Source organism: Salvia splendens, chromosome 14 (assembly GCF_004379255.2).
Source record: "Salvia splendens isolate huo1 chromosome 14, SspV2, whole genome shotgun sequence".
Taxonomy (NCBI): Eukaryota; Viridiplantae; Streptophyta; class Magnoliopsida; order Lamiales; family Lamiaceae; genus Salvia; species Salvia splendens.
The window spans coordinates 30,164,914-30,189,139 of record NC_056045.1 but is presented as its reverse complement, the minus strand read 5'-3'; the positions used below and the strand labels follow the sequence as shown (position 1 = coordinate 30,189,139).

The window sequence follows — 24,226 nt, the reverse complement described above, 5'->3', positions numbered from 1 at the left end:
TCTCACTGAAGTCAGATCTAGTCAGGTTGATCAGTCTGAATCTCCATTGGATCCATTCACCGACATTTTGCAGGTAGAAGGGTGTACACCTGGCCAGCTGGATCAGTTTGACAATTTAACTTGAGTAATCCAACGATAATACAGCAAAGAGAAGAGCGAAGACATCAAGTTTCAACTTCCGATAAATTTGATTTTGTCCCTTCCCTTTTAAGATCCTGGATCCGCCACCACTAGGCGTTGTCACTTTCACTAGCAACGGTAATTGCAAAATCAAATTTATTTTTGCTGAATCAAATTGTAAAGAAAATTCAATATAAACCACAAAGTTTTTACAAAATGAGAATTATTTTTTGTTTTCTTTTCAATTGAGTATTGACCTTACTTAACCACAAACAACAAAGTTGCTACAAAGTCATAGTGGCTCGGCAATTTTAAAATAGAAACACGTTATATTTTTTGACTAAATAAAAATATTGCAATGCTATTATTATTATTATTATTATCAATTTATTAGTGTTTACTTGATATGTTAGAATGAATTATGTTTTTACCAAATCTTAGTATTTGGATTTGATATTCAATGTAGTAAACTAATTGTATGCTTAACGCAATTTACTAATTTACCCCTACACGGAACATATGAATTGATGATGATTTATTAGAGTAATACTTATTAAAATCATAATAAGACGCAATATTGCAACCTCGTAGACCAACCAATCACATAATTACAACTACATCTATTTATCTACAATCCTGTAACTATTTATACACATATGTATGAAATTTATTATTGCTGTGGTTGTTGGAAAGCACTATATTATTTGTTCATTTGCTTTTGACCAATCACCTTTTGTTTTATATGTTAAAAAATTCTTTTGATAGATGTATTGGCTTTAATTCAATCAAAGAAGGGCAGTTTAGTAACTACGCAGTATTAATGATTAGTAGTGCTAGTAATTTTATTGTGGAATAATATTAAATACAGTCACAATTAGAGTTAGAACACTTCCTTATTTCATATTCATCAATGGTATTGACTCATTTTCTTCAATATTAATAAACTAAGCTAATTATATTTAGTTCGAAAATTTGAAATTTGTTTATTAACTCCATTTTCGCAATTTTAGTACATTTTCCTTAAAAATACCCATAAGTACTAATAAGGCTTTCTAATATTGAAATACACATATTTTTAAAAATATTATATCAATAAATTAAATAAATATACAAATTATATCGACTATTTTCGATGACATGTTGTAGCTAAATTATAATTTAATGTATAGCAATATAAAATTACTAAATTTAAAAAATATAATGAAAAATTATAGAGAAACAGAAAACCCTTTCATTTCGCTCCTTATAAATTTCCATGGTCCTTTCTTCATCTTCTCCTCTCTCTCTCTCATTTGATTTTTTCTTACAGTTGCTTTCCTTGCTCTCTCTACAGATATCCATTAACACACACACTCTCATACAGTGAAAGTTATACGTACAATTACTGTATGTATTCATATATTATTATATTCGCACACTGATAATTATCACGGGAAAAGTTGGGGTTTTTAATCTTTGCCTATTGCCACACTGCAATCGAAGAGATATAGCTTCAGTGGTACGTTTCCTTCATCAAATTAATTGCTGAATTTCAATATGCTTGCTGCTCAATTGCCAATTTTAATTGATTTCTTTTATTGGATCTTAATTTGATCCTGATTTTTTAATTGAGCGGTGGTGTTAGCTGGAAATGGTGATATTTGTCAATTATTGTTTGATCAGGTGATAATATGAGTCGGCTCAGTGGTCTGGAGGGGTTGATTGAGTACTATTCGATGAGAAATTGTGATGCCAAGTATGGATTGTTGGGTCTAGGGTTTGGTTTGTTCCCTGTTTGTGGAAATTGGGTTTTTGTGTGAATGTGGTTTAGGGCTTTCTGTGGTAAATGTTTGAGTTTTAGGGCTTTCTGTTTGGGCGAATTGAGTTAGGAAAGGTAGCTTTTTTAGGGTGAGTGTAGGATGGATGATGTTCGTCAGCAGCTGCAGCAGAAACCTGAGAGCACAGAGAACGATACTCCTTCGGAATTCGAGAGGGGTTTGGAGGAGCTTATGAATGGGCATTATGATGAGTACATGTCCTTTGCTTCCTGTAGCACTCCTCGAACAACTACTACTGAGGAAGAGGATGATGAAGGGGAACAGCTCATCAGGAGGAGGAGGAGGTCGGATCTCGATGGGGATGACCTGGCGGAATCTTCTGCTGCCAGGAGGCGTCACTCTAGGATTTTGAGCAGGTGGGCTGCCAGGCAGGCGCAGGAGATGATGACCACGATGGAGAGGAGGAACCGTGAGTCAGAGCTGATGGCGCTTGCGGGCTTGCATACAGTGTCAATGCTTGACTCGTCGTTCCTGAGGGAGACAGAGTCTCCGACTTCGAGGCATCAGGGGAATGTGGAAACGCTCAGCACCCGAGCCTCATCTATCTTGCAGATGTGGCGGGAGTTGGAGGATGAGCATGTGCTGGACCGTACTCGGGGGAGAGTAAGAGAGAGGCTGAGGCAGCAGAGGAGTGTCGATTCTAACACCAATGCGTCTATAAATACTGAAGAAGGCAGGGAGGGTGAGAATCAGGGTAGTCTGGTTGATGCTACTGAGAGTGAGAATGATTATGCTACCTGGACGCATAATCAGTTGGGCCCTCCGAATGAGAATAGAGACCATGACAGTTCTAGTCGTGAGCAATCACCTGACCTTGGAGAAGTTGAAAGGGAAAGAGTGAGGCATATTGTTCGTGGATGGATGGAGAGTGGTATCAGTGATACTTCCTCCAATCTTATACAGCGGAATGATAGTCCAAGAGCTGAATGGCTTGGAGAAACAGAGCGTGAGAGGGTTAGGATTGTGAGGGAGTGGATGCAAATGACAAGTCAGCAAAGAGGGTCACGCAGTGGACGGAGGGAAGAACGGGGTCGGGAAACTAGGACTGGAAACCAAGGTGATGGTGCTCGTGAAGGGTCTGCTGCTAACCATGAAGAAAGTCAGCCAGAGCATATACGCAGGGATCTTTTGAGGTTAAGAGGACGGCAAGTTGTGCTCGATCTGCTTGTGAGGGTTGAAAGGGAAAGGCAGCGGGAACTTCAGGGTTTACTTGAACATCGCGCTGTATCTGATTTTGCTCACCGCAATCGTATTCAGGTTTTTTTATACAAATAGTATTTATACTTTAATCTATGGTTAACTTGGGTAAGCTATGCCTGCATAGGAGAACACTTCATCATTGGGTGACATAAAGTTTACATTGCTGATCTTATGAAGTTTCAAAATCATGATAGTTTATGCTGGATTAGCTGTGATATTGTCTTTGTATTGATAAACAACTCCCGTTTCATGATTTTCTATGGTGGGAGGGCGTTTTAGGAATGGTGATATACTTATATCTTGATCTGCCATTCTGGGCATTTTAAACTAGTGTGTTAGTATCTTAATACCTCCCTGTTATTCGTACAAACTTGTTTATCCTGTGCCACTAAAAGACTACTCTGAAGGACATTTTAAATTTTCAGTCACTTCTTAGAGGTCGATTCTTGAGAAACGAGAGGCCTGTTGAGGAAGAGAGACCACCTTCAGTGGCGGCTGGTGAGTTGAATCAATTAAGACAGCGAAATACGGTCTCTGGAATGAGGTATGCTATATTCACGAGCAATATATTTTACTTACACTTTAATTTTGATTTTTGGCTTTCCTTCCCTTTCTTTAACCTTTTGCCCTTTTTGTGTTTAATCGCAGTCTGAGTTGCTTATGATATACTGTACCATTTTAGTCAGTTCTATCACATGTTCTTGGTTATTCGGTTCAAGAAGTACCACAGATACTCAATTCCTATTCTTGTAGAATAAGTTGTTGATAGTACTTGTTTGAGATTGTCATCTTATGGTTAAAGGTTTTGATTTAGCTAAGCAATAGACCGACAGCTTCTCCTCTTTCAAAAGTCAAAATTCATTTGTGGAATCGATTGAATGCATTCTTTGTTGCATGACTTTTTAGATTGCTGCTAAGATATTTACAAATCAATATACATGATTAACATAGCTTACAGTTTACCCAATTGTTTCCTCTAGTGTTCAGATCCTGAAAACTACAACTCAATCAGAGTGATTCCTGAATCTTAAATATAACTGCAGCTAAGAGAATAGTGTTTGAGCTAGCTAGTGATTTCAGTCACTGCATTCCCTACCGAAGTTGAGGAAAGTATTTCCGTTTAGAAATGATCTTATTTTTTTGGGGGGCCATAGAATTTCTTTAAGAATCTATCTGGCTAAGAAAGTCTATTGAACTGGGAATTAGATCTCATTTTTGCTTCTTAATGTTTACTCTAGTAAGCATGTTTTAATATTTTTCCGGTAGCGATGTTATTGTTGGCATGGGTTCATCATTCTCATTGCATAATAGAAGTTCGTGATTTTGATTTGATGTTGTTTCTATTTAGGGAAGGGTTCCGTTCCAGATTGGAAAGTATAGTTCGTGGGCAAGTAAGCAGCCATCCAGAGAATTCACCTAACAGTGGCAACATTGATTCTAGAAACGATCAGAGTAATACAAATGCTTCACACGAAGTGCCACATGGAAATCAGGAAATTGGTGCTCAATTTCCAGATCGAATGGGGAATATGGATCGGAGTCCAGCTGTTCAAATTACAATTCAACATGTTGCACCTGATCAAGGAAGGAATAGACAAGGTCAGGTCGCTGGAGATGAGAGAACAAGCGTACAACAATCTGCACAGAATGACTCTACTGGACGTATATATGGTGCTTCAGATGGTATAGGACGGGATGTGCAGCAAAATCCTGCATCCGACTGGCCATCTGAAGAAGCTGTAGCCCAAGATGGAGGACAGCGTCATTTACAACAAAGCCATGAGGTTTGGCCTGATGATGGCTCACGAGAGGCCGTGGACAATTGGTCGGAAGGGCCTTCAGACCCTCCAAGAATGCGACGGTCAGTTCCTTCTAGGAGAGTTACCAGGTTCCACCCTCCAGATGATGATAATGTGTACAGCATGGAACTCAGGGAACTACTGAGCAGGTTATAATCTCGTATTGTATGAGTCTTGATCTTCTCGTTATCGAATTTACTCTATTTTAAACCCACTTTCTGTAACTTTTTGTAGGAGGAGTGTTTCCAATCTTCTTCGTAGTGGTTTCCGTGAGAGCCTCGATCAGTTGATTCAGTCATATGTGGAAAGGCGAGGAGGGGATCCTATTGATTGGGATCTCCACAGGAACTTGCCCCTACCTCCATCACCTGAGAGGGACGAAGACCAACAGAATGACGAGCCGAATGAAGATCCACGTGATGCTACTGCTAGACCTTCGCTAGTTTTACCGACTCCTCCAGCACCACCACCTCAACCTCTTTGGCACCAGGAATTGCACCATTCTGGATGGTCTCGTCATAGTGCTCATCGTTCAGAGCTTGTATGTTATCCTCCCTCACCCCCTCGTGTTACAACTTTCATCGTTCAGAACTTGTCTTCTAACTCCTCTGACACTCTATTCTTCCAACTTTCAGCAGGAATGGGAGATGATGAATGATCTACGCGCTGATGTTGCCAAACTCCAGCAAGGAATGAATCACATGCAGCGGATGTTGGAAGCTTGCATGGATATGCAACTGGAACTCCAACGCTCGGTCAGACAGGAAGTTTCTGCTGCTCTCAATCGATCACCTGGTGGACAAGGTCTGCACTCGTAATGCTAAGCTGTAGAACACAACTTCTGACCGTTGATTGTCACCAGTCACAACTTTTTCTGTAAATGCAGGGGCTGCTGAGACATCAGACGACGGGTCAAGATGGGGCAACGTGAGAAAGGGCACCTGCTGCGTATGCTGCGATAACCATATTGACGCCCTACTGTACAGGTATGGTTGTTATCAAATACACGATCTTCGTTAACTCAAGACAGTTACTGGCTCTCTTTGGTTTTGGCTTATATTTCTGTCTCTGTGCATAGATGTGGGCATATGTGCACGTGCTCGAAATGTGCAAACGAGCTGGTACGTGGAGGAGGGAAATGTCCGTTGTGTCGAGCGCCCATTGTCGAGGTGATTAGAGCTTACTCCATACTGTAAAAAAAGATGTAGAGAAGAAGAAATAAGGGAGGTTTAAACAACTGTGGTAAGATATATGCAGTATGGAACAACAATTGGCACTAATTGCTTCCTCATTCAATTCGTATATAAATTAATGCCAATTCTTTTAAGTATGTGTGTTGACTCAATTTCTGGCTAGCCATGATAATGGATAAATGTTAATTTCATTTCTTCCGTTTAACAATGTTGTTTATCTCTAAGTACTAGTATAATTACCATGAAATTAGTAAATTGCATCAAATTATCATTCAGAATGTGGTTCTATTAGAATTAAATTGATCTCTTTTTTACTTCATATTTTCATCGTTTGACAACTCATATGTAAATATCCCATTGCTCGTTACAATTTCAAAACACAAACAAATCCTTTACATTAAAGAATGCTTTTTGAAACTGCACAAACAAGTAAAAAAAAAATGTTGAAGCCCCCTTCTTCAGACATTCATTTACAAACAACTCAAGAAGATGTTGATGGTACCTCAAAAATCAAATGATTATCTACTTTCTCAAAACTTCCTCAAAATGGTTTCTTGCATCAAGAATCATGCCGGTTTCTTCCTAGAAACTGGCATGAACCGAGGATCGTTGAGCTCTAGACATTGAGAGCTCTGAGTTTCATCACGAGCTGCTCGCGTTGATCCTCCACCTCTGCGTAGTTTAGGCTCATATCAAAGTATCGCTCCCGAATCTCTTGCAACTCCGCCTCGAGCCGTTTAATCTTGCTTTCATCTCCTCCTTTTGCACTGTCCACACAATAAAAAATCCAACCCCATCTTTCATTCTTCCATACCATGCCTTAAAAAACTACTAAAACAGAAATATAGTGAGTAATATATACAGTACCTCTCAAGCTTTGATTCACACTCCACATTGGCCTCTGCAAGTCCATTCTCGCGCATCTAGAAAGAAACGAAGGGTGTTAGATCTGTCACATTGCAACGGATACTCGCTCCGTTGCAAAGACAATACACAACAAAGAGATAGATTGAGATATCAACCTGAACTTGAGGTCCATGACATTCTGAAGTGGATTTACGACATCCATCTTCGGCTCCTCTTAGACTCTCGAGACATTTCACCTTCACCAACAGCTGACTGTTGACAATCTTGATCAGATTCAACTCATTCCTCATCTCTGCATCCTGTACACACACTGCATCTCTTGCTATCAGATCTCCTTCGAGCCGAAGAATCTTCTCCTCCAACGCGCCCTTCCTTATCCTGCAGTCCTCCTTGTTCCACACCGCTCTCTTCAGGCTACGAATCTCCTCAGCCATGAATGCATTCGCGCATTCCATCTCCTGGTGATCCCTCGAGACAGACCTCAACGAGGCCTCAAGCTTCTGGCTCCGAAGCCTCATCTCTTGCCCCGACACTCTCAGCCCCAAAACCTCCTTCTCCACCTCAGACGCCTTCTCCAACCGCATGTGCAATAGCGAATTCTCCTCAGCCAGACGAAGCCTCTCGCCCTCAGACACCTCCAGCCTCGAGTCCAGCTTATCGATGATGGATTTCACCTTCGATTCATAATCAAGATCTTCGACATCCTCTTTCAACTCTTGTAACGTTCTAGCTTTCGTCTCCAAAGCCAAACACCGGCTCTGGAGCTCCCGTTTCTGCTCCCTCAGCTCCCCGTTGAACTTGTGAACACAGTTGCATTCCTCCATTAGCCTCTCCGCCGTGGCTTGAAGCGTTACATTCACTTGGTCTAACTCCACACGCCCTTCCTCGGCCTCCAACCACTTTCTCTCCATTTCACTCAACTTCTCCCTCATTAAAGCCTTTTCTGACTCAATTTCCTCTCCCAATCTCTTGACATGATTCTCAAGATTCACGCGTTGCCCCTCCGACAACTGCAACTCCACACGCCTCGTCTCACTCATATCAGTAAGGTACCTCAGCTGAGCTTCTAAACCGCCAACGCGCTGCAGCAAGTAGATATTCTCCCCTTGCAGATCAGACAAGAGCTTCATCAGCTCGGTTTGGTCCATTTCGTCTAAGGACTCAGAGACGCCATCATCGAGATCAGCAATCTCTTCTTGAAGAATCTCACTCTTCTCCTCAAATCCACAGCTATCCTCATTGCTAATCTTGGACACATTCATCCTACCTTCCAAACTCATGATCTTGTCTTCCTTCTGAGCTAATACGTGCGTGCAATCAACGACAAACTCCTTGACAACACGTCTCCACACACCCTCCTCGATCTCCACCTCTATGTTCCTCTCCTGCAATGCATTTTCAAGGATCAAAACCTCATACTGCAGAGCTCCCTGCATCTCCGAGATGCAGCTGTTTTCCTCATCCAAGTCACTACCATTCGAATTCTTCGACTCATTCAAATAAACACTTGATGATTTGTTAGCTGAGACAGAAAGGCTCTCTATCTCAAGCTTCTGCTTCTCAATAGTCTCCTCCATCTCCTGAAGAATCCCGATCAGTTCAATGTTCGATTCTCGGGTCTTGTTGAGCTGAGAGAACAGATTCTCATTCTCCTCCCTCTGAAACCTCAACTCCTCTTCCAACTCCTTCTGGCCTAAAAATGTATGCCTCTCCTCCTCAAACAAGGCCTTCGTGTTTTCGATCTCTTGAGTGAGCTCTTGGCACTCCAAACGTGACGAAGCAAGCTCCATATTCAGCCTTGTCACACACACACTCTGATCAGACAACTCATCCCTCAGCCTCTCCAAATCCAAAGACAACTTCCTTGCATTCTGCTCCCACATCCTCGCCTCCGCCTCAAGCTCTCTCGCGTTCGAATCATTACCATCGTCGTCATCACCATCAACAAAAGCAACTCCTTCCTTTAAAGAAAGATTTGGCTGGAGCAAAGTGGCTGCAGCATGGCAAGATCTTCTGAACTCCTCCCTCTGATTCCGTTGAAGAGATCGAACAGACCTCACCGAGCTATGGCTCCAGCTCTCATTCGAATCAACCGAGTCCTGCCTTCCGAAGCCATGGGAGGAGTAGCTGCTCTGCCTCCCCACAGAATCATCCATGGAGTCGAAGCTGTAGCGCGTCTCCTGATTTCGACAGCATTAGGCCATGGATCATCATGAATTGGGAAGTGTTTTGCAAAAAAAATGAGCTTACTTTGTTAAAGTTGTTTTTGTTGAAAGAGTCTGATGCTTCAGATTGATTCCCTACGCTTTCATGATCTAAATTCTCATCTTTTGCTGCATTCATGGCTCTCCATTTCTCTTCCCTTTGCATTAACAATTACACAAAAATGTGAGAAAAAAGATTACATTTATAAAAGATGTTAACAAGATTGTGACAAACCTTGGATTGGTTTTTGGTGTAAGGCATTTCACTTCAACCTACAAAGAAGCAAGAATTTCACACATTCATTAACTAGAGCCAATCATTTCACTATGAGGGCAATAGAAGACTTTTCACAGTTTTTCCAACAAGATTTTTATTGAAATCATACAAATATTAAGTCAAAACTAGAAAAATTTAACAAATCTCCAAAAGTTATATTTCTATAATTGCTTCTTTATTAATCTTAGTCATTCATAGGATTAGAGATCCAACTTAAAACAAATTCTTGATTCACTTTTTTACTAAAATAATAAAACTTCAAAAAAATCTGATCATAACACAAAATTACTAAAACACCTTTATTTTTTCTAATAAAAAACGATTCTAGTTCTGTTTGATTTTTCCATTTTAATTCGTCCATGTCCATCCCAAATCTCCAACTATCATGCAAGTGACAAAACCCAAATTAGCATACGCGGATTTCTATAAAAAAAACTACTCCGTATTTTTTTAGTAAAAAAATGCTCAAAGTCAAGAGCTAGCGAGTAAAGTGTATGATAACAAACAACAACAATGTCAGACAACGATATCGAAGCAGATAACAAACTTACTTGTAAAGCAGTCCCATAGCTGCATTTTTTGAGAGGCAATGTAACTAACACCGGAGATTCGGAGCTCAAGAAAGCTGCAAGGTTGAGTTCAACCTCTCCAAGAATACTAGATTTTGAAGATCTCTATAATAACCAAATACCATAGAGATGTGAATCTTTGCTCATATTAGAAAACAGACATAATCTTCTAAGAAATGAAATGTCTAACCGTTGCAACAAGGAATTTGAAGAGACATTCCTCCAAATCAATGTCTGAAATCCATATTGATTCTGCAAAGGTTTCTGTCCAATGGCAACTCCCATTTTTCACATTTGCCTTAACCGATTTACGCACTGTTTTACCTGATTCTAGAGAGATGAGGGAGACATAGATTTTGTCCCATCCTTTTGGAACCTAACACATCAAGAAAGATGTACTTCAATTATTTTTTATTAATGGAAACAATAGTTACAAAAGATTTATTAAATTTTGTGACCTTTATGTTGTCATAATTTTACTAGAATAATTATTTGATTAGGCTTTAAATGAACTGTCTCCATAGAGAGGCTCGGCGGCCGGCCGGGCCGGTAGTTTAGGGCCCGAACGGACGCAGAAAAAATTGATAGGGGCTATGTTTTCTAAAATGAATTCAATAAGTATATTTTTTTAGGTGATTAGATTGAGGGTGTTGGAATATTAATTGGAATAAATTCTTGATAAATTTAAAGTCTTTACAAAAATTGAAAAAAAATGTGTCGTATGGGCTCAAGCCCCTTCGCTACACACACCAACATCTTTATTTTTATTTTCTAATATTAAACTTGTAAATTATACTCCAAAAGTATAAAGAAGAATGACTCATTTCTCCTTTCTATATTGAAATGATTCTAATAACAAATTATGTTTTGATTTTTGTGTAATTTATAAACCGATGATCCATATATAAAATTTTTATAACATAATAACCAGTAAATATATGAAAACTTTGAAAAATGTGTGACATATGACATACTATCAATTATCTATTTACGAGATAGCAAATTGATCCACAAAATGTGGATTTCAACCGTATCACTATTATCGGGACATTTTATTTCCAATTATAGCACCACTTTAGTCAAAAAAGCAATCTATCATAACTTAAATTTTTGACAACATTTATTGGAGGTGACGAAATACTCTATAAAAAACAGATAAAGAGGCCTAAATTATTGTCTTAAAAAGGAGAATCAAATAATAACCAAAACCCATCTTTTATTGGCTATAAGTAGTAATCCTAACCACCATTTTATTGCCTAGGTCCACTATAATAACATCATAGGCAACTATAGTATATAACCTCTAGATTCAAACATATTCATTATCCACCAATCAACTATTAAATCAAATGATGCTAAACTCTTTCAAATATTAGTAAAAGTTTTAGTTGCTCATATATATTGCTACGTAGTATCTTCAGCCAATTTTAACTACAGAATGAAAAAAAAATAAGAAATAATATTTTTACAATAATAATTAACTAGACATACCACGTGACAATGTTTCCTAACCAAACCACTAATATTACTCCTAACTAGCTAAAATCTCACATTTTTTTGCAATTGTGATTGACTAGCACATCATTTGGCAATTAATTATCACTCCTTAACTACCCGATTTCCACATCAATTAGCTAAAATCTTTCACATTTCTAACATATTTCCACCAAATTGCAAAATAATCAAATGCTAAAATATCTAATCTATATAAATACAAAAGACAACCTAGTAATGGGAAATTCCCTAACCAGCCCATGTTACTACATAACAATATGGATAAGAAAGCATGTGCAGAGAATCTGCATCAAACCAACTCAAGATTCCCCATTAAAAAAGCCATCTTTTCAAAATTTAAAAAAAAATCAAGAAATATAGATACACATACATACACAAGATGAAAGGAAAAGAACCTGAGTTGCTTGAATTTTGGAGAAAGTGAAATCAAATTTCTGAGCAGATGCATCTGTGGTGGCTGATGAGTAAGATGTTGAAGACTTGTGCCTGTGAAGTCTGAAAATCTTCTCTCTTATCATTTCTCAATTGTGTTTTGTGTGTGTGTGTTTTGTGTGAGATATTTCCTTCTCTAATCACTCTATACAATTTAAGAGAATAAATAAAAGAAATGTGTGTGTGTTTGTGTTGAAGAGAATGTAAGTAATAATGATGTGAATGGTTAAGTAGGAGAAGAAGAAGAAGTGATTAGGGATATGGTCAGGCTGGTGGGGTGGGTGGGGTTGGGGGGGGGGGGGGGGTTTATGGAGTTATTACAGTTGGTTTTAGTTTCTTGGATTTTTGCTATGTCTCTCTCTCCACCAAATTTCATTACTTCTTACCAATTCAATCATTGTTTATCCTATTCATTGCAAGAGGTTAATAGTTGTGTTGCTTTCTCTTATTTTAAAATAAGAGCATAATATTAGATTTCTCAATACTTTTTCAATAATTGGATAACTATAAATTACTAATTGTTTTCAACATTATATCAATATTCTTTAGTAAAATCAATTTAATTATCCAATTATAATGCTCAACTCTTGGCTATCCAGTTCCCACACATGTAGTCTACATTTGTTTTTCTGATGTCCTTCAACAAAATACTTTTCCCAAATACTCCATTATTGATGATTTTAGTTGAATGAAGTGTTGCAGTTCTAACAAACATTAAATAAAGGGTAAGTGATATTTTTCCTAATACATTTCTAACAAAAAAGTGAATCATAATTGGATTATTGGGGTAGATAAGATTAATAATTGTGACAAATTAGTTATTGTAAAATCTATTACCTAACTCAAATGCAAGTAGTGACTTAGTTGTTAATATGATTCTCCTATTAGATTTAATACTAATTTCATACTCTTCATTTAACTAGTTTGTTACACAAGAGAAATATACTAATGATCCCCAATTGTAATTAAAAAAACTCTTCAAGTAAGTGAACTTTATTGCTTTTTGTGTTACATTTCGCTTTCGACTATGCTCCTGAGTACTTTCATGTTGATCCATATATGCCTTTATCTTAATTTTATTTGGATATTATACTAATATATATTATGAACACATATAGACATAAATTGAGACTATGACTTATGAGGTCAAGTAGTGCAACCTTATCTGAATTTTCAATTTTTACTCAAGAACTCAATACAATATCTGTAATCAATTTAATTTCTTTGTTGCTTGCCATTTCCATGACTCGAGTGTATGCATTAGATGAGATCAACGAAAAAAAATCGATTTCATGGAATGAATGTTACAAAATCTAATACTACATCTTAGAATCAGTTCAAAGCTAATGTTATAAAATAGGTATGCATAAAGAGACATGAAAATTGAAAGGATGAAAAAAAGGATATGAACTTGAATTGGGCACTAGTGATTAGTACATTCTGACTCCAAACTACAAAATTTATTTGATTTCAAACGTAAATTAGAGGATTATAAGTAACTAATTAAGCAGATGCTTCAGCTTTCATCTCATTCTTGATTGCCGTTGCTAAGTGATCGTAGGTGTCCGCCAACGCGCCACTCATCTCATCGCTGCATTTCTCCCCATCGCCTCTTTCACCGTTCTCAACAATGCTTCTTTCACAACTTGTATATTGCTTCTCGTGAGTTTCAGTTTTCTCAATTGTCTCTTCCGTGTACAAAACGACGTCTTTGATAATGCTGGAAATGCTATTATTTCATTGAAAAAAGTATTTCTTTTTGTTTCTTTCCAATTATTTCAAAGCATTTCCCTTTTTTTCTTATTTCAGTTAAATGTTGTTAATTCGAACATCACCAGAACATATCGTTTTATATATAAATAAGATAATTGAGAGAAAAATTGAAACATGTTAATTCATTTAACTAATCATACCCAATATAATCTTTCACTCCTCAAAGATAGTATTGGTTTTACTTTTAGATATCATTTAACTAATCATACCCAACATGTGAATAGCTCCCAACCACCTGAGAGTAGTGTCTGCCACCACTACTTCACCTTTCTCATGTAGCTGAATTGCTGACTCACATGTCTTTCATCAATTTCACCAAAACACCAATTAATCAACATTACCAATTTTTCAATATCCAAAATAGTTGAAAATATAGAGACACCAACCATCTTGAAAACTTTGACAGCATGAGCCTTTAGCTTTGGATTGTTTTGTGGGATTTCATCAGAGTCTTTGAGAAATGAGAACATCCCCTTTGCTGCTGGTGCAATCTCCAAAATCCTACAATTATTCACATTCAAATTAATCAAATTTAACACTAAATTATTAGCTTAAGAGAGAAAGACAGAGAGTTACATACAGAGTGAAGAAACGAAGGCTGAGATTAGGAGCATCATGTTTCATGACCTCCCATGATTCTTTAACTAATGCTTCTTGTTTCTCACTGAATCCCACCATCTCTCTCTCTCTCTCTCTCTGGTTTGATTGGAGAAATTTATAGGATAGGCCAATCAAGAATGGTACCATTAAGTAATTTATTTTTTTATGGAATTATTATAATTGGAAGATATGGGGCATGACAAGTGGGATTATCTAATAATTTGGTTTGTATTTTATTGCAATTTTTGTGGTCCACATTTGTACTATTATCACTTTTATTTATATTTCCAATTTTTTATTTGATTTTATCTTGCTGTAAATGTTTTTTTTAAATCTAGTATTTGCCTCAAATTTTGGTGGAGCTCATGTTCCTTGGTTTGGGTGGATAGCCTGAAAATATAATTTAATGACTTTTTTTATTTCTTAAAAATTATGTTGTCACAATATTCACACTTTACATAGTACCAGCACATGCACATCATTAATCCAAAGAAAAATGATTATAGTGACTGATATATAGTACTATAAAATGGATTGATGATTCATGCATTCATTTTTTATATATGGCCGAATCCAAAGAAATGCATGGTATTTAATATTTATCCTCCCATAAATATATGACTATTTAAAAAAAATAAATTTATTTCTTTTTAAATAAATTTTAATTTATTTATCTTTTATTTTGAAACAAAATAGTAATACTCCTGGATGATTATATTAATGGGCTAATGGGCCTAAAATGGGTATGAATATATATTAATCCTGGATTATTATACTTATGGTCTAAGGGCCCTTTTTCTAGTAAAGGCCCACGAATTTGGGCCGTAGACAACTAAAGGCTCAAAACCATTGTCATTAGAAAATCTCTTTGAGAAGATGCTATATATACTTTGACATAACAATTAATCATTAAGTCTAATTAAATAAACTTTTTTTTAAATAATCTTATGTAGAATTCACAAATTTATAATTACAGTTGTCCGCACCATACAACCCCCATATAGTCAGTAAACCTATGGTCAAATATCTAGTTAAAAAATGAATTTTTTTCGTGGTTTACTTGACACGAACTAATAGTAAAATGAGTTTTTTTGGGGGTAAAAAACCTCATAATTTAACTGGTGCTTCAATAAATATGAGTTTATTTCGTGTAGAAAGAAATCCACAAGTGAAATTAGAAAATTTCTTTTCCACAAAGTTTTGAAATAGTTCTTTGTACAATTTCCTTTATTTTTGTTTTATTTAATTTGCATAATTTGGTCACTAATAATTTGATGACTTCTAGCTATTATTTATAATATATTATCGAGGTTCATTTTGACTCCTTTTGCTTTTTTCTAATAAGACTTGAATTATAATTGACTTTGTACTACTTTTGATAGACAAGTTTTTACCCTCGTTATAATTATTAATTCCATCTCATATGTTTAAATTTTTAAAGAATATAGATACACTTCTTAGGCCATCAACATCTCTGTCTCAATACCGTCTCATTCCTTAACTAGTCATGGGTCTCACTGCACTTTTTACCTCATCTCTTAACTAAAATACATCATCTGCTACCCCCCATCTCTTAACCATCTCATCCCTTAACTATTCATTCAATTTCATTTTTTATTTTTATTTTCAAAAAATTCAATTAATAAAAACACACTTCATTAAATAAAATAAAATTATAATTTAAATCATAAAAAAACAATTTTAATTTTTTTCTTTCGGAAAATCAATTTTAAAAAAATTTTATTTATTGTGTCAGCTTGACGATGCCCACTCGCGGGCCGGCGAGTGAGCGTCACGTCTCGCCCCAAGCTCGCCAGCTTCATCGAGGCGGAGGGACATGCGACGCGACGGGAGGGCTGCATCGCTATCTCGATGCTGGCTCGTCTCGCCGAGACGAATCCGAGCCCGCATCGAGACGGCGATGCGGATGCTCTTAACCTTTACAATTTGTTTTGTTGGGCGGTCAAAATCAATGCCTCAATTTCAGCACTAAAAGCAATTATTTTCATTTTCGTACTTTTTGATGATACTACTCAGTGTGAATTTTTCTTTTCTTTTTCAGAAAACAGACTTAGGCCATCCACAACGCTGTCTCTATACCGTCTCTTAAACCGTCTCTTAACTACTATTTGAGCACTATTTGAGGGCCCCACTGTCCTTTTTTCCTCCATCTCTTAACTAAGAGACGGAGGCTGCAACGCTCCGTCTCTTAACCGTCTCTATACCGTCTCTTAATTACTATTCATTCAATTTAATTTATAATTTTTTTTAAAACCCAATTCAATTTAAACAAACACACTTTATTAAAATTAAAACAATATTACAACTTAACATTAAAAAAGCGAAGACATAATTAAAATTCTAAAAAATAAAAATGACATAATTTAATATTCTCCGCCAAAGTTTTCCCAAATGTGCTCAATTAGATCCTCTTGGAGTTGGGTGTGGGCGCTAGAGTCGCGTGTCCTTGCCCGAAAATTCGCTATGTGGAGAAATAGCGGTTTCCGCATGCGGAAACGGCGACGGAAATAGGTATCTCCCCAAATCGGGTTATCGCAGAAGTAGTCGCGTACTAACCGTGCGGCGGCTTCCTCCAGGTTCCGATTGATGTACTTCCGGGAGCGTCGTGGGGGTGGTGCGGCTTCCTCCGCCTCTCGTCGTCGATCTTCTTCGAGTGATTGTTCCATTAATTGGCGCATTTGCTCAAAAGGATCCATTTGTTTGAGTTGATTGAAGATGGAAATTGGAGTGATAGAGAGGATTTGAGAGGAATAGATGTGTGTTTGTGTTTGAAATGAGTATGGAATAGAATTATTTATAGAGTAAAAAAATTAAAAATTTAAAAAATGAAAATAAATATTTAACGGTAATATTACCGTTTGAAAAAAAAAAAAATTTTTTTTTATTAAAAATCGATTTTTTTTTAAAAAAAATGAATTATTGCGTCATCAGTGACGACGCCCACTCGCGGGCCAGCGAGTGGGCGTCACGCACGCATGGGGACGTGCCACGTGTCTCGGGCGCGTGGCGAGACAGCTCGTCTCGTGTCTCTCCGAGACGAGCTACGCGACGAGCCGGTCGCGAGCTGGAGACGAGATGGCCGCTGCAATGCGTCTCGCGGGGGTCTCGTCTCTCCGAGACGAGACGCGAGCCCGGCGCGAGACGCGTTGTGGATGGTCTTAGTTTTCGCATAGTAAGACAGTATGAGTATCACATCATTCGACAAATATATAAGAACTTTTCGACTGATGTTTTTGACTCATAGGATTAAATAACATGTTGCAAATTTCAGTTATAAATCACTTTACTTTTTATTGTCGTTGCTTTCATCTATAGTTACATTAAAAGTAAATAAATCTATATAATCATAATATAACAAACCATAAAAAGATATTTTATCAAATATATTAAAAATAAATGAATCTATACCATCATAATAAACTTTATGTCATTATTTTTAAAGTTTGATCTTATCCCATCAATAAAAATTATTTAACGTGGATGCCACAATTATTGTAGATTACAGTTTTTTTTAATTAACAAATATCATGATTATTGGAACATTCACATTAATTTAGGACAAACATCGAAAATGTCAAGCTGGCATTTTCTAATTGATTATATAGAAGCACTTGGTCCCTTTAAGATAATGGTCCTATATAAGCACATCACATGAGTGTTGTTTCAGTGACATCCATATACACTTTTATGATACATTTAAATAATTTGGTTCATCACCCACCCCCACTATTTGAGAAATTTGGTAAATGAAAAATCCTTAAACTAGAAATTGGAAAAGGGTATAAGAAAGTAGACACTTTTTTGTGGAGTTTAAACAAAATGTATAAAATTTAATGTGTCATTCCAATTTCATGCGCTTATATTGCCATATTTAAGCTTATATATGTAATTATAGATCTAGGATCAATGAATGTGTAATTTGAATTGGTTAAAAGTTATTTAGATAGATTCAATGTCCAATGTAAGAGTAGAGAATGCTCACAAGAAGCGGTTCCTACTTTTGTGACTCAAGGGCCATGAGTGAATTTAAACAAATTGGATAAAAAGGAATTACAAGAAAATACAAATATGAGACTGCATATTCGAGGAGAGCTTAACAATTCATACAAACAAGACAAGCCTTCTTTTATGGCGTCCATCTCATAAAAATTCCAAGATTAAACGTGTTTAGCCTAGAGCAATTATGAGATGGGTCACCCCTATCAAGTATTTCAGAGAGCGTATGAGTCAGGACAGGGGCACACTGGAAAGACTTGTGATGTGTGTGGGGGATAGTCATTAGTCTGGGAACTAGATCGTTACAATCATAGTGTTTGGTGGATGAAATTAACGGATAAAGCTAACATATGTGATACCCTTTTGATTCGTTTTTTCTTGTGCTCTTTCGTTACCTTTCTTATGTAGTGGTTTATGATATATAATTTGTTTTTATCGTTATAATAATTTTGTTGTTTTTTTGATGATGTTTAAGTTCTAAACTAATTTTGTTCTATTACTACTTTATTGCTTGCCAAATTTTGGCTCTATGCATTTCTTTTATATGAAAACACCATTATAATTACTCCACTAAGTATATATTCAACTTCTCTCTCAAAACATAACATTACAACTAGTTACCTAGGTAGGTAGGAGTATTACAGTTTGTCTAACTTGAATATTGTAAGGCAATCTTGGTTCTCTTTTTTATAAATAGAATCCGTACACCTAACTAATTAATATCGATCAAGTTTTTGGTACGTTCATTCGGTGCAAAAAGCAAATTTTCACAAATTATAAGAGCAATGAAGTGATTGTTTGGACCACAATTCATTTTCAGCTTTCTAGTATCGTGTTCCACTATCAATTTGTTTTTATATCATAAAACGACGTTTCTTTATTATGTTTTCTTATCCAGTATAAAGTTTTCTACAAATCTAAAAACGATCACATTATTTCTGGTTGATCCTAAAAGCAAATTAGGTTCTCCTTGATGATCTGAGGCAATCGTCCCCTCTCGCACCCTCATCTTGAATTCGCCGCTCGCTAATTTACAATAAACCACATTGTAAGTCACATCTAACGTGTAACAATGGAACTTTTGTTATTGAGATTTTCCTTATAACTTAAGAGGAAAAGTAGGCATTTTTTGCCTTTTGCAACCCATAAATTAACTATGTTGGTTCCGACAAACATAGGTTAGAAGATTGTTTTATGTGAGTATTAGTGTTTGCTTCAGTCAGTAAAATATTGAGATAAGGTTGTTGGCTTATGAATTAAGCCTCAATCAAAGGCAAAGTAATTAATTTTATACACACAGTTATTCCTCTGACTCGTACAACAATACTAGTGTTTTAATCAGCTTTTTATTACTATCCAATATTAATTTAGTATTTAATAATATAACGAGACTAAAAATCAGATAATGAGAGAGAAAGGTCACCCATCAATCATCTATTGATTTTCAACATTTTAATTTCATTGGGCATATTACTATGTTTGTAGAATAACTTATCTTGAAAATAACAACTTAATTACTTATTAAATAACCAAAGTGATTTGTTCCTTTGTTAAACATATTAGTAAAAAGAAAAAACCAAGCTCAAAACATGATTGTAAATTGGGTTTATACTTTCAGTTTTTTTTTATTATATAGATTTATTTTATTTTTTTCTTGTGTACTATGATATATGACCTCATGGAATTGTTTGGGACATTATTTATTCTCTATTTAATATCCGATTTTTTATTTATAATTTTAGTTCACTTTTGTTAGATATATGTGTGCTTATTTTCTATTTTATCAAGTAAAAGAATTGTTTATTTTTTTCATTTTAAATTAAAAATACTATTTTTTTTATAATTAAAGTAATGGTCCAATGGGCACATATCTTAATTTTTAATAAGACGGATCGGATTTTGGAAATTCTGACTGATCAGAATATATAGGTTTTCATAACATAAAATATTATTTTAAAATTTTAAATAAGTACCTACTTATATAAAAAAATGAACTATAAGATTAGATAATTTAATTATAACATATGCCTTTGTACCAAAATTATTATGTATGCACCAAAATTATTATGCGTCTATTTTTCGAATCTTAACGTAGATAGTCGGATGCCATTGTGCATGTAACTTTTTAAAATTTAACATGGCATAAAATTACCCTCATATTTTGATCTAATATATCAGAAATTATGAACAATGTCAATATTTAAGGGCCAAATAAATTGATGAATGATATTTTTAATACAAAGTAGATAACTTAAAGTTTAAAGTGACATTTTCCTAATACTTCATTCCATTGCCCGACCTTACCTAAAATCAGCCTAGCTAGATAGTACTCTAGTATTTTTTTTATGGAATAATATATGAATTTATTTTGGTAGGAGTAATATATTTTAATAGATGGCTGAGTGCTTGAATTTATACAAATGAAGTACCATGAGCATTTTTTCTTGGAAAACGTGGAGATATTTAGTTTCATCCAATGAATTAGTATATGAAAATATGAAATATATCCAATCATATAATTAAAGATGATGGATAGAAAAAAATAGGGTTCACATATTCATGGATTTATTACAATGATTATCCCATTTGTCTGTTGATTTTGGCTCCTCAACCACATCCTTCCCCACCACACATGTATTCAATAACAATTAATAATTAGGTAATTTTATTTATTTAAGTACGGCTTAATCTATCTACAGTACGAATGTTGTGAGATTAATTATGTTAGTAGCTAGCTAGTAAGGTAACTACAATAAATATATATTTTATGATATGGAATTAATTAAATTAGCTCATATCAAATGATTAAAATAATTAAATTAATTTCCTACTTATTATAAATAATTAAATAAATAAAATAATGCCTATATGCTATATATAGAATTTAGGCAGCCATGTGAATATCACTAGTGGGTAACGTGCCTATGTATACACCAAATTTAAATTGAATCTTACTCATCTTTCAATTTTTTTATTTAAAAGTAAACGATAATTAATCAAGCAAAAAATCTCTTGTTTTGTGAACGTGTCGATATAGTCAGCCACGATGTTGGAACTAATATTACTATAAACGAATATTGATATATTTTATTTTACTTAGGTGAATATGTAGAGTAAATTTTACTATATATACACGATCACTAGATTAAAAAAAGACCGTGTTGGTGTAGAGTGGTTAATAATTGAAACCAAAGATTTCGTGCTTGAGGCCATAACTTTTAAATTTCTATTCATTTATTAAAAAAATATCATGCAATTCATTTAGTAATTGTATTTTATTAATATTGTATAAAAATATTTCAAATCGTACTTATGCAACAATTTTACAAAATGTCACTCGTGTTTAGATTTAGATCCATACAAAGTGATATATTACTTTATAATTTTATTAGCTATTAATTCCATAGTAATCTGATTTATGAAATTAAATATGAATGAAACTTGACACATATTTATAGTGGACTAGTGGAGTATATGTTATGTGAGAAACTATTATAAATACAACAAATATATTTATCTATAGATGCTTTATTATGATTAGTTTTCACCATACATAAATAATGCATATGAAAATTTGTGACTGCGTGGCAAAATTATCCGAATTGACCTATAGTAATACTTAATTAAACTGTTTAACATAGAACTATTAATATTACTGACAATTAGAAGTCAATTTTATCAATCCCAAAGACGTGTCAGTCACTCAAATCTCATTCAGATCAACCATATTACCTACTAATTATATTTTAATACTTAAAATATTACCATTGATGATCCCATCAAAACTTCCCATTTCTTCTTCCAAACCATGAATTTAAAATAATAATTTTTCCTCTTATACCAATTAACTAACTAATTAATTAATTAGTTAATTTGGAAAAGTACGTTCCGTGAAAGAAAAGCAACTAACCAACCTCACCTATATTTTTTACTCAAAGTCATCAATTTAACTTTTTATCACAAGTATATTACACTTCATTTATTTAACTAATTTTTTGGCTATTGAATACTCCTTGATTAGTACTAGTTCCATTCAATAACATTAAAAACAATCAAACTTTCAGTTACGGCAATAATTATTTTATAGTATGTTTTTTCTTTTTAATATATATCGTGACTACATTACAAAAATAATGGTGCTTTATTTGATTTTTTAAAATTGTTAATTAATGAAATAATTTTTTACTTTATGGAGTACGTTTTTTCTTTTTAATATATATTGTGACTACATTACAAAAATAATGGCACTTTATTTTATTTTTAAAATTTGTTAGTTAATGAAATAATGTTTTATAACATGATGCTGTAGATCACATTCCACATGCCATGATTTTGGATCAGTTCGTAATATTTTTAAATTAATTAAATTAATCGATAGTGTGACAGCAATTTCCTAACCACATAAATAAATAATGAATTCAAACTAATGATAAAATATGGGTTTTCCCAATTCAAAAAAGACAACCATAGTTGTCATGATCATTCATCACCAAATCATCCCACACTAATAAAATCGGACAGATCGAAAAATGAAGAAATTTACGCCAATGAATTAGTCTTATTTGCAAAATTTCGTATTTTTTTTTTACAAAAACATCATCCTCCCAAATCAGTTACTAATTCCAACTATTGAAATTGCAGTAATTAAAAATCTCATTTTTCTATTTGTGGGTGTCCATTATAAACCATGCTATTCTATTTCCGGTAAGCGTTACTCAAATCCTCAAAATCAAATGAAAATTTAATAGTTGATGAGGAATAAAACTTTCCATCCATCTTATAAAACTTTCCACCTGAATCAATTGAAAATTTTATAGTTGATGAATGAATTAATTGAGAGATAAAAGGTTTGAATCCATCTCAAGATAGCTCAATTAAATGTAAAAACAAAAAAAAATATACACATCTCAGAAAAGAAAAGATCATAATAATCATAAGCTTGAACCTTTCATCAAGCCAATCAATTAATTCACATTCACTATCAATTAAAAAAAACATAAAAAAAAAAAATTCACCACCACCGCCGCCGCCGCCGTAATTACACTACGCATCTCCGCTTCACCTCGGCCCTCCTAAAAAACGACTCGATCTGGTCCTCGGCCACGGCCTCGTAGAAGTCGATCTCGTAGAACCTCCTCTTGCACGCGAGGAGGCTCCCTCGCCTCGGCTTCCTCGGCGCCGGCGGGCAGCTCACCATCGCCGGAATCCGGTGCTCCGCCGACTTCGGCGTATAGCACTCGCTGCTCATGGCCACTTTCTCCGATTCTTGAGAAGATGGCGGCGCCGCCGCCGCCTTCATGATTGGGACGGCTCTGATCTCGAGATCTGCAGACATCGTTACGCGAGCCAGGGGGGCTGATGGGGGGGCCCAAGAGAGAGAGAAAGAGGGAAAGGAGATTTATGAACGTGAAAAAAAAATGAGATGGTTTGTTTGTGAAATGTGAAATTTATTGTGTGTATATATGTATAGTAGGGGGGGTGGGGTGGGGGGGGGGGGGGGAGGCGTGCGAAGTAAGGTTTATTGAGTGAGGAAAAAATGTGGGGTGGGATTTCTTTATTCTTACACAAACATGAGATGAACTTTTGTAACATGTCTATGTCAAGAGATAGTATTTGCTTTAGGAGAAGATGCATCTCTATCTTGGGCTATTTCTTTTTAATCTCAGCATCATCTCCAAACTCACAGTTTTGTTTGTTTGTAACCACTTTTTGTTATTTGCTTTTTCAATGGTCACATGTAATTTGGGGTTTTACTATTCATGAAAAGTGGTTTTGGATTCTTTTCGCTTTAGTTAGTTGGTTCTTGGCTGCATATTTTGTTTGGGATGAGAACGGCGCGTTTT

The 24,226-nt window shown here is 35.3% G+C and overlaps 4 protein-coding genes across 7 annotated transcripts; 1 reads left to right on the top strand and 3 right to left on the bottom strand.

Moving 5' to 3' along the window:
• The first annotated feature begins 1,365 nt into the window (after nt 1-1,365).
• On the top strand, nt 1,366-6,337 carry LOC121766173. 2 transcript variants are annotated; one of them, XM_042162528.1, is made up of 8 exons: nt 1,366-1,618; nt 1,783-3,194; nt 3,563-3,681; nt 4,486-5,085; nt 5,171-5,477; nt 5,575-5,740; nt 5,823-5,922; nt 6,015-6,337. In XM_042162528.1, the coding sequence occupies exons 2-8, from the start codon at nt 2,019-2,021 to the stop codon at nt 6,130-6,132; spliced, it is 2,586 nt and encodes an 861-aa protein (XP_042018462.1). In that variant the 5' UTR covers nt 1,366-1,618; nt 1,783-2,018; the 3' UTR covers nt 6,133-6,337. The 2 variants fall into 2 exon arrangements, with proteins under 2 accessions (XP_042018462.1, XP_042018461.1); XM_042162527.1 differs by having other exon boundaries at nt 1,367-1,618; nt 5,572-5,740.
• A 122-nt stretch (nt 6,338-6,459) lies between these two features.
• Nucleotides 6,460-12,253, bottom strand: LOC121766172 (cingulin-like). 2 transcript variants are annotated; one of them, XM_042162526.1, is made up of 8 exons: nt 11,957-12,253; nt 10,237-10,422; nt 10,029-10,151; nt 9,436-9,473; nt 9,247-9,358; nt 7,152-9,176; nt 6,992-7,052; nt 6,460-6,896 (listed from the first exon to the last, which is right to left on the bottom strand). In XM_042162526.1, the coding sequence occupies exons 1-8, from the start codon at nt 12,077-12,079 to the stop codon at nt 6,817-6,819; spliced, it is 2,748 nt and encodes a 915-aa protein (XP_042018460.1). In that variant the 5' UTR covers nt 12,080-12,253; the 3' UTR covers nt 6,460-6,816. The 2 variants fall into 2 exon arrangements, with proteins under 2 accessions (XP_042018460.1, XP_042018458.1); XM_042162524.1 differs by having other exon boundaries at nt 6,997-7,052.
• Nucleotides 12,254-13,376: 1,123 nt separating this feature from the next.
• LOC121763254 (non-symbiotic hemoglobin 2-like) lies at nt 13,377-14,512 on the bottom strand. 2 transcript variants are annotated; one of them, XM_042159217.1, is made up of 3 exons: nt 14,347-14,512; nt 14,153-14,267; nt 13,377-14,066 (listed from the first exon to the last, which is right to left on the bottom strand). In XM_042159217.1, exons 1-3 carry the CDS (start codon nt 14,442-14,444, stop codon nt 13,962-13,964), a joined length of 318 nt encoding a protein of 105 aa, XP_042015151.1. In that variant the 5' UTR covers nt 14,445-14,512; the 3' UTR covers nt 13,377-13,961. The 2 variants fall into 2 exon arrangements, with proteins under 2 accessions (XP_042015151.1, XP_042015150.1); XM_042159216.1 differs by having other exon boundaries at nt 13,377-14,267; nt 14,347-14,505.
• Nucleotides 14,513-23,421: 8,909 nt separating this feature from the next.
• LOC121764519 (cyclin-dependent protein kinase inhibitor SMR3-like) lies at nt 23,422-23,718 on the bottom strand. Its single transcript, XM_042160529.1, has one exon. The coding sequence runs from the start codon at nt 23,716-23,718 to the stop codon at nt 23,422-23,424; it is 297 nt and encodes a 98-aa protein (XP_042016463.1).
• Nucleotides 23,719-24,226: the final 508 nt, after the last annotated feature.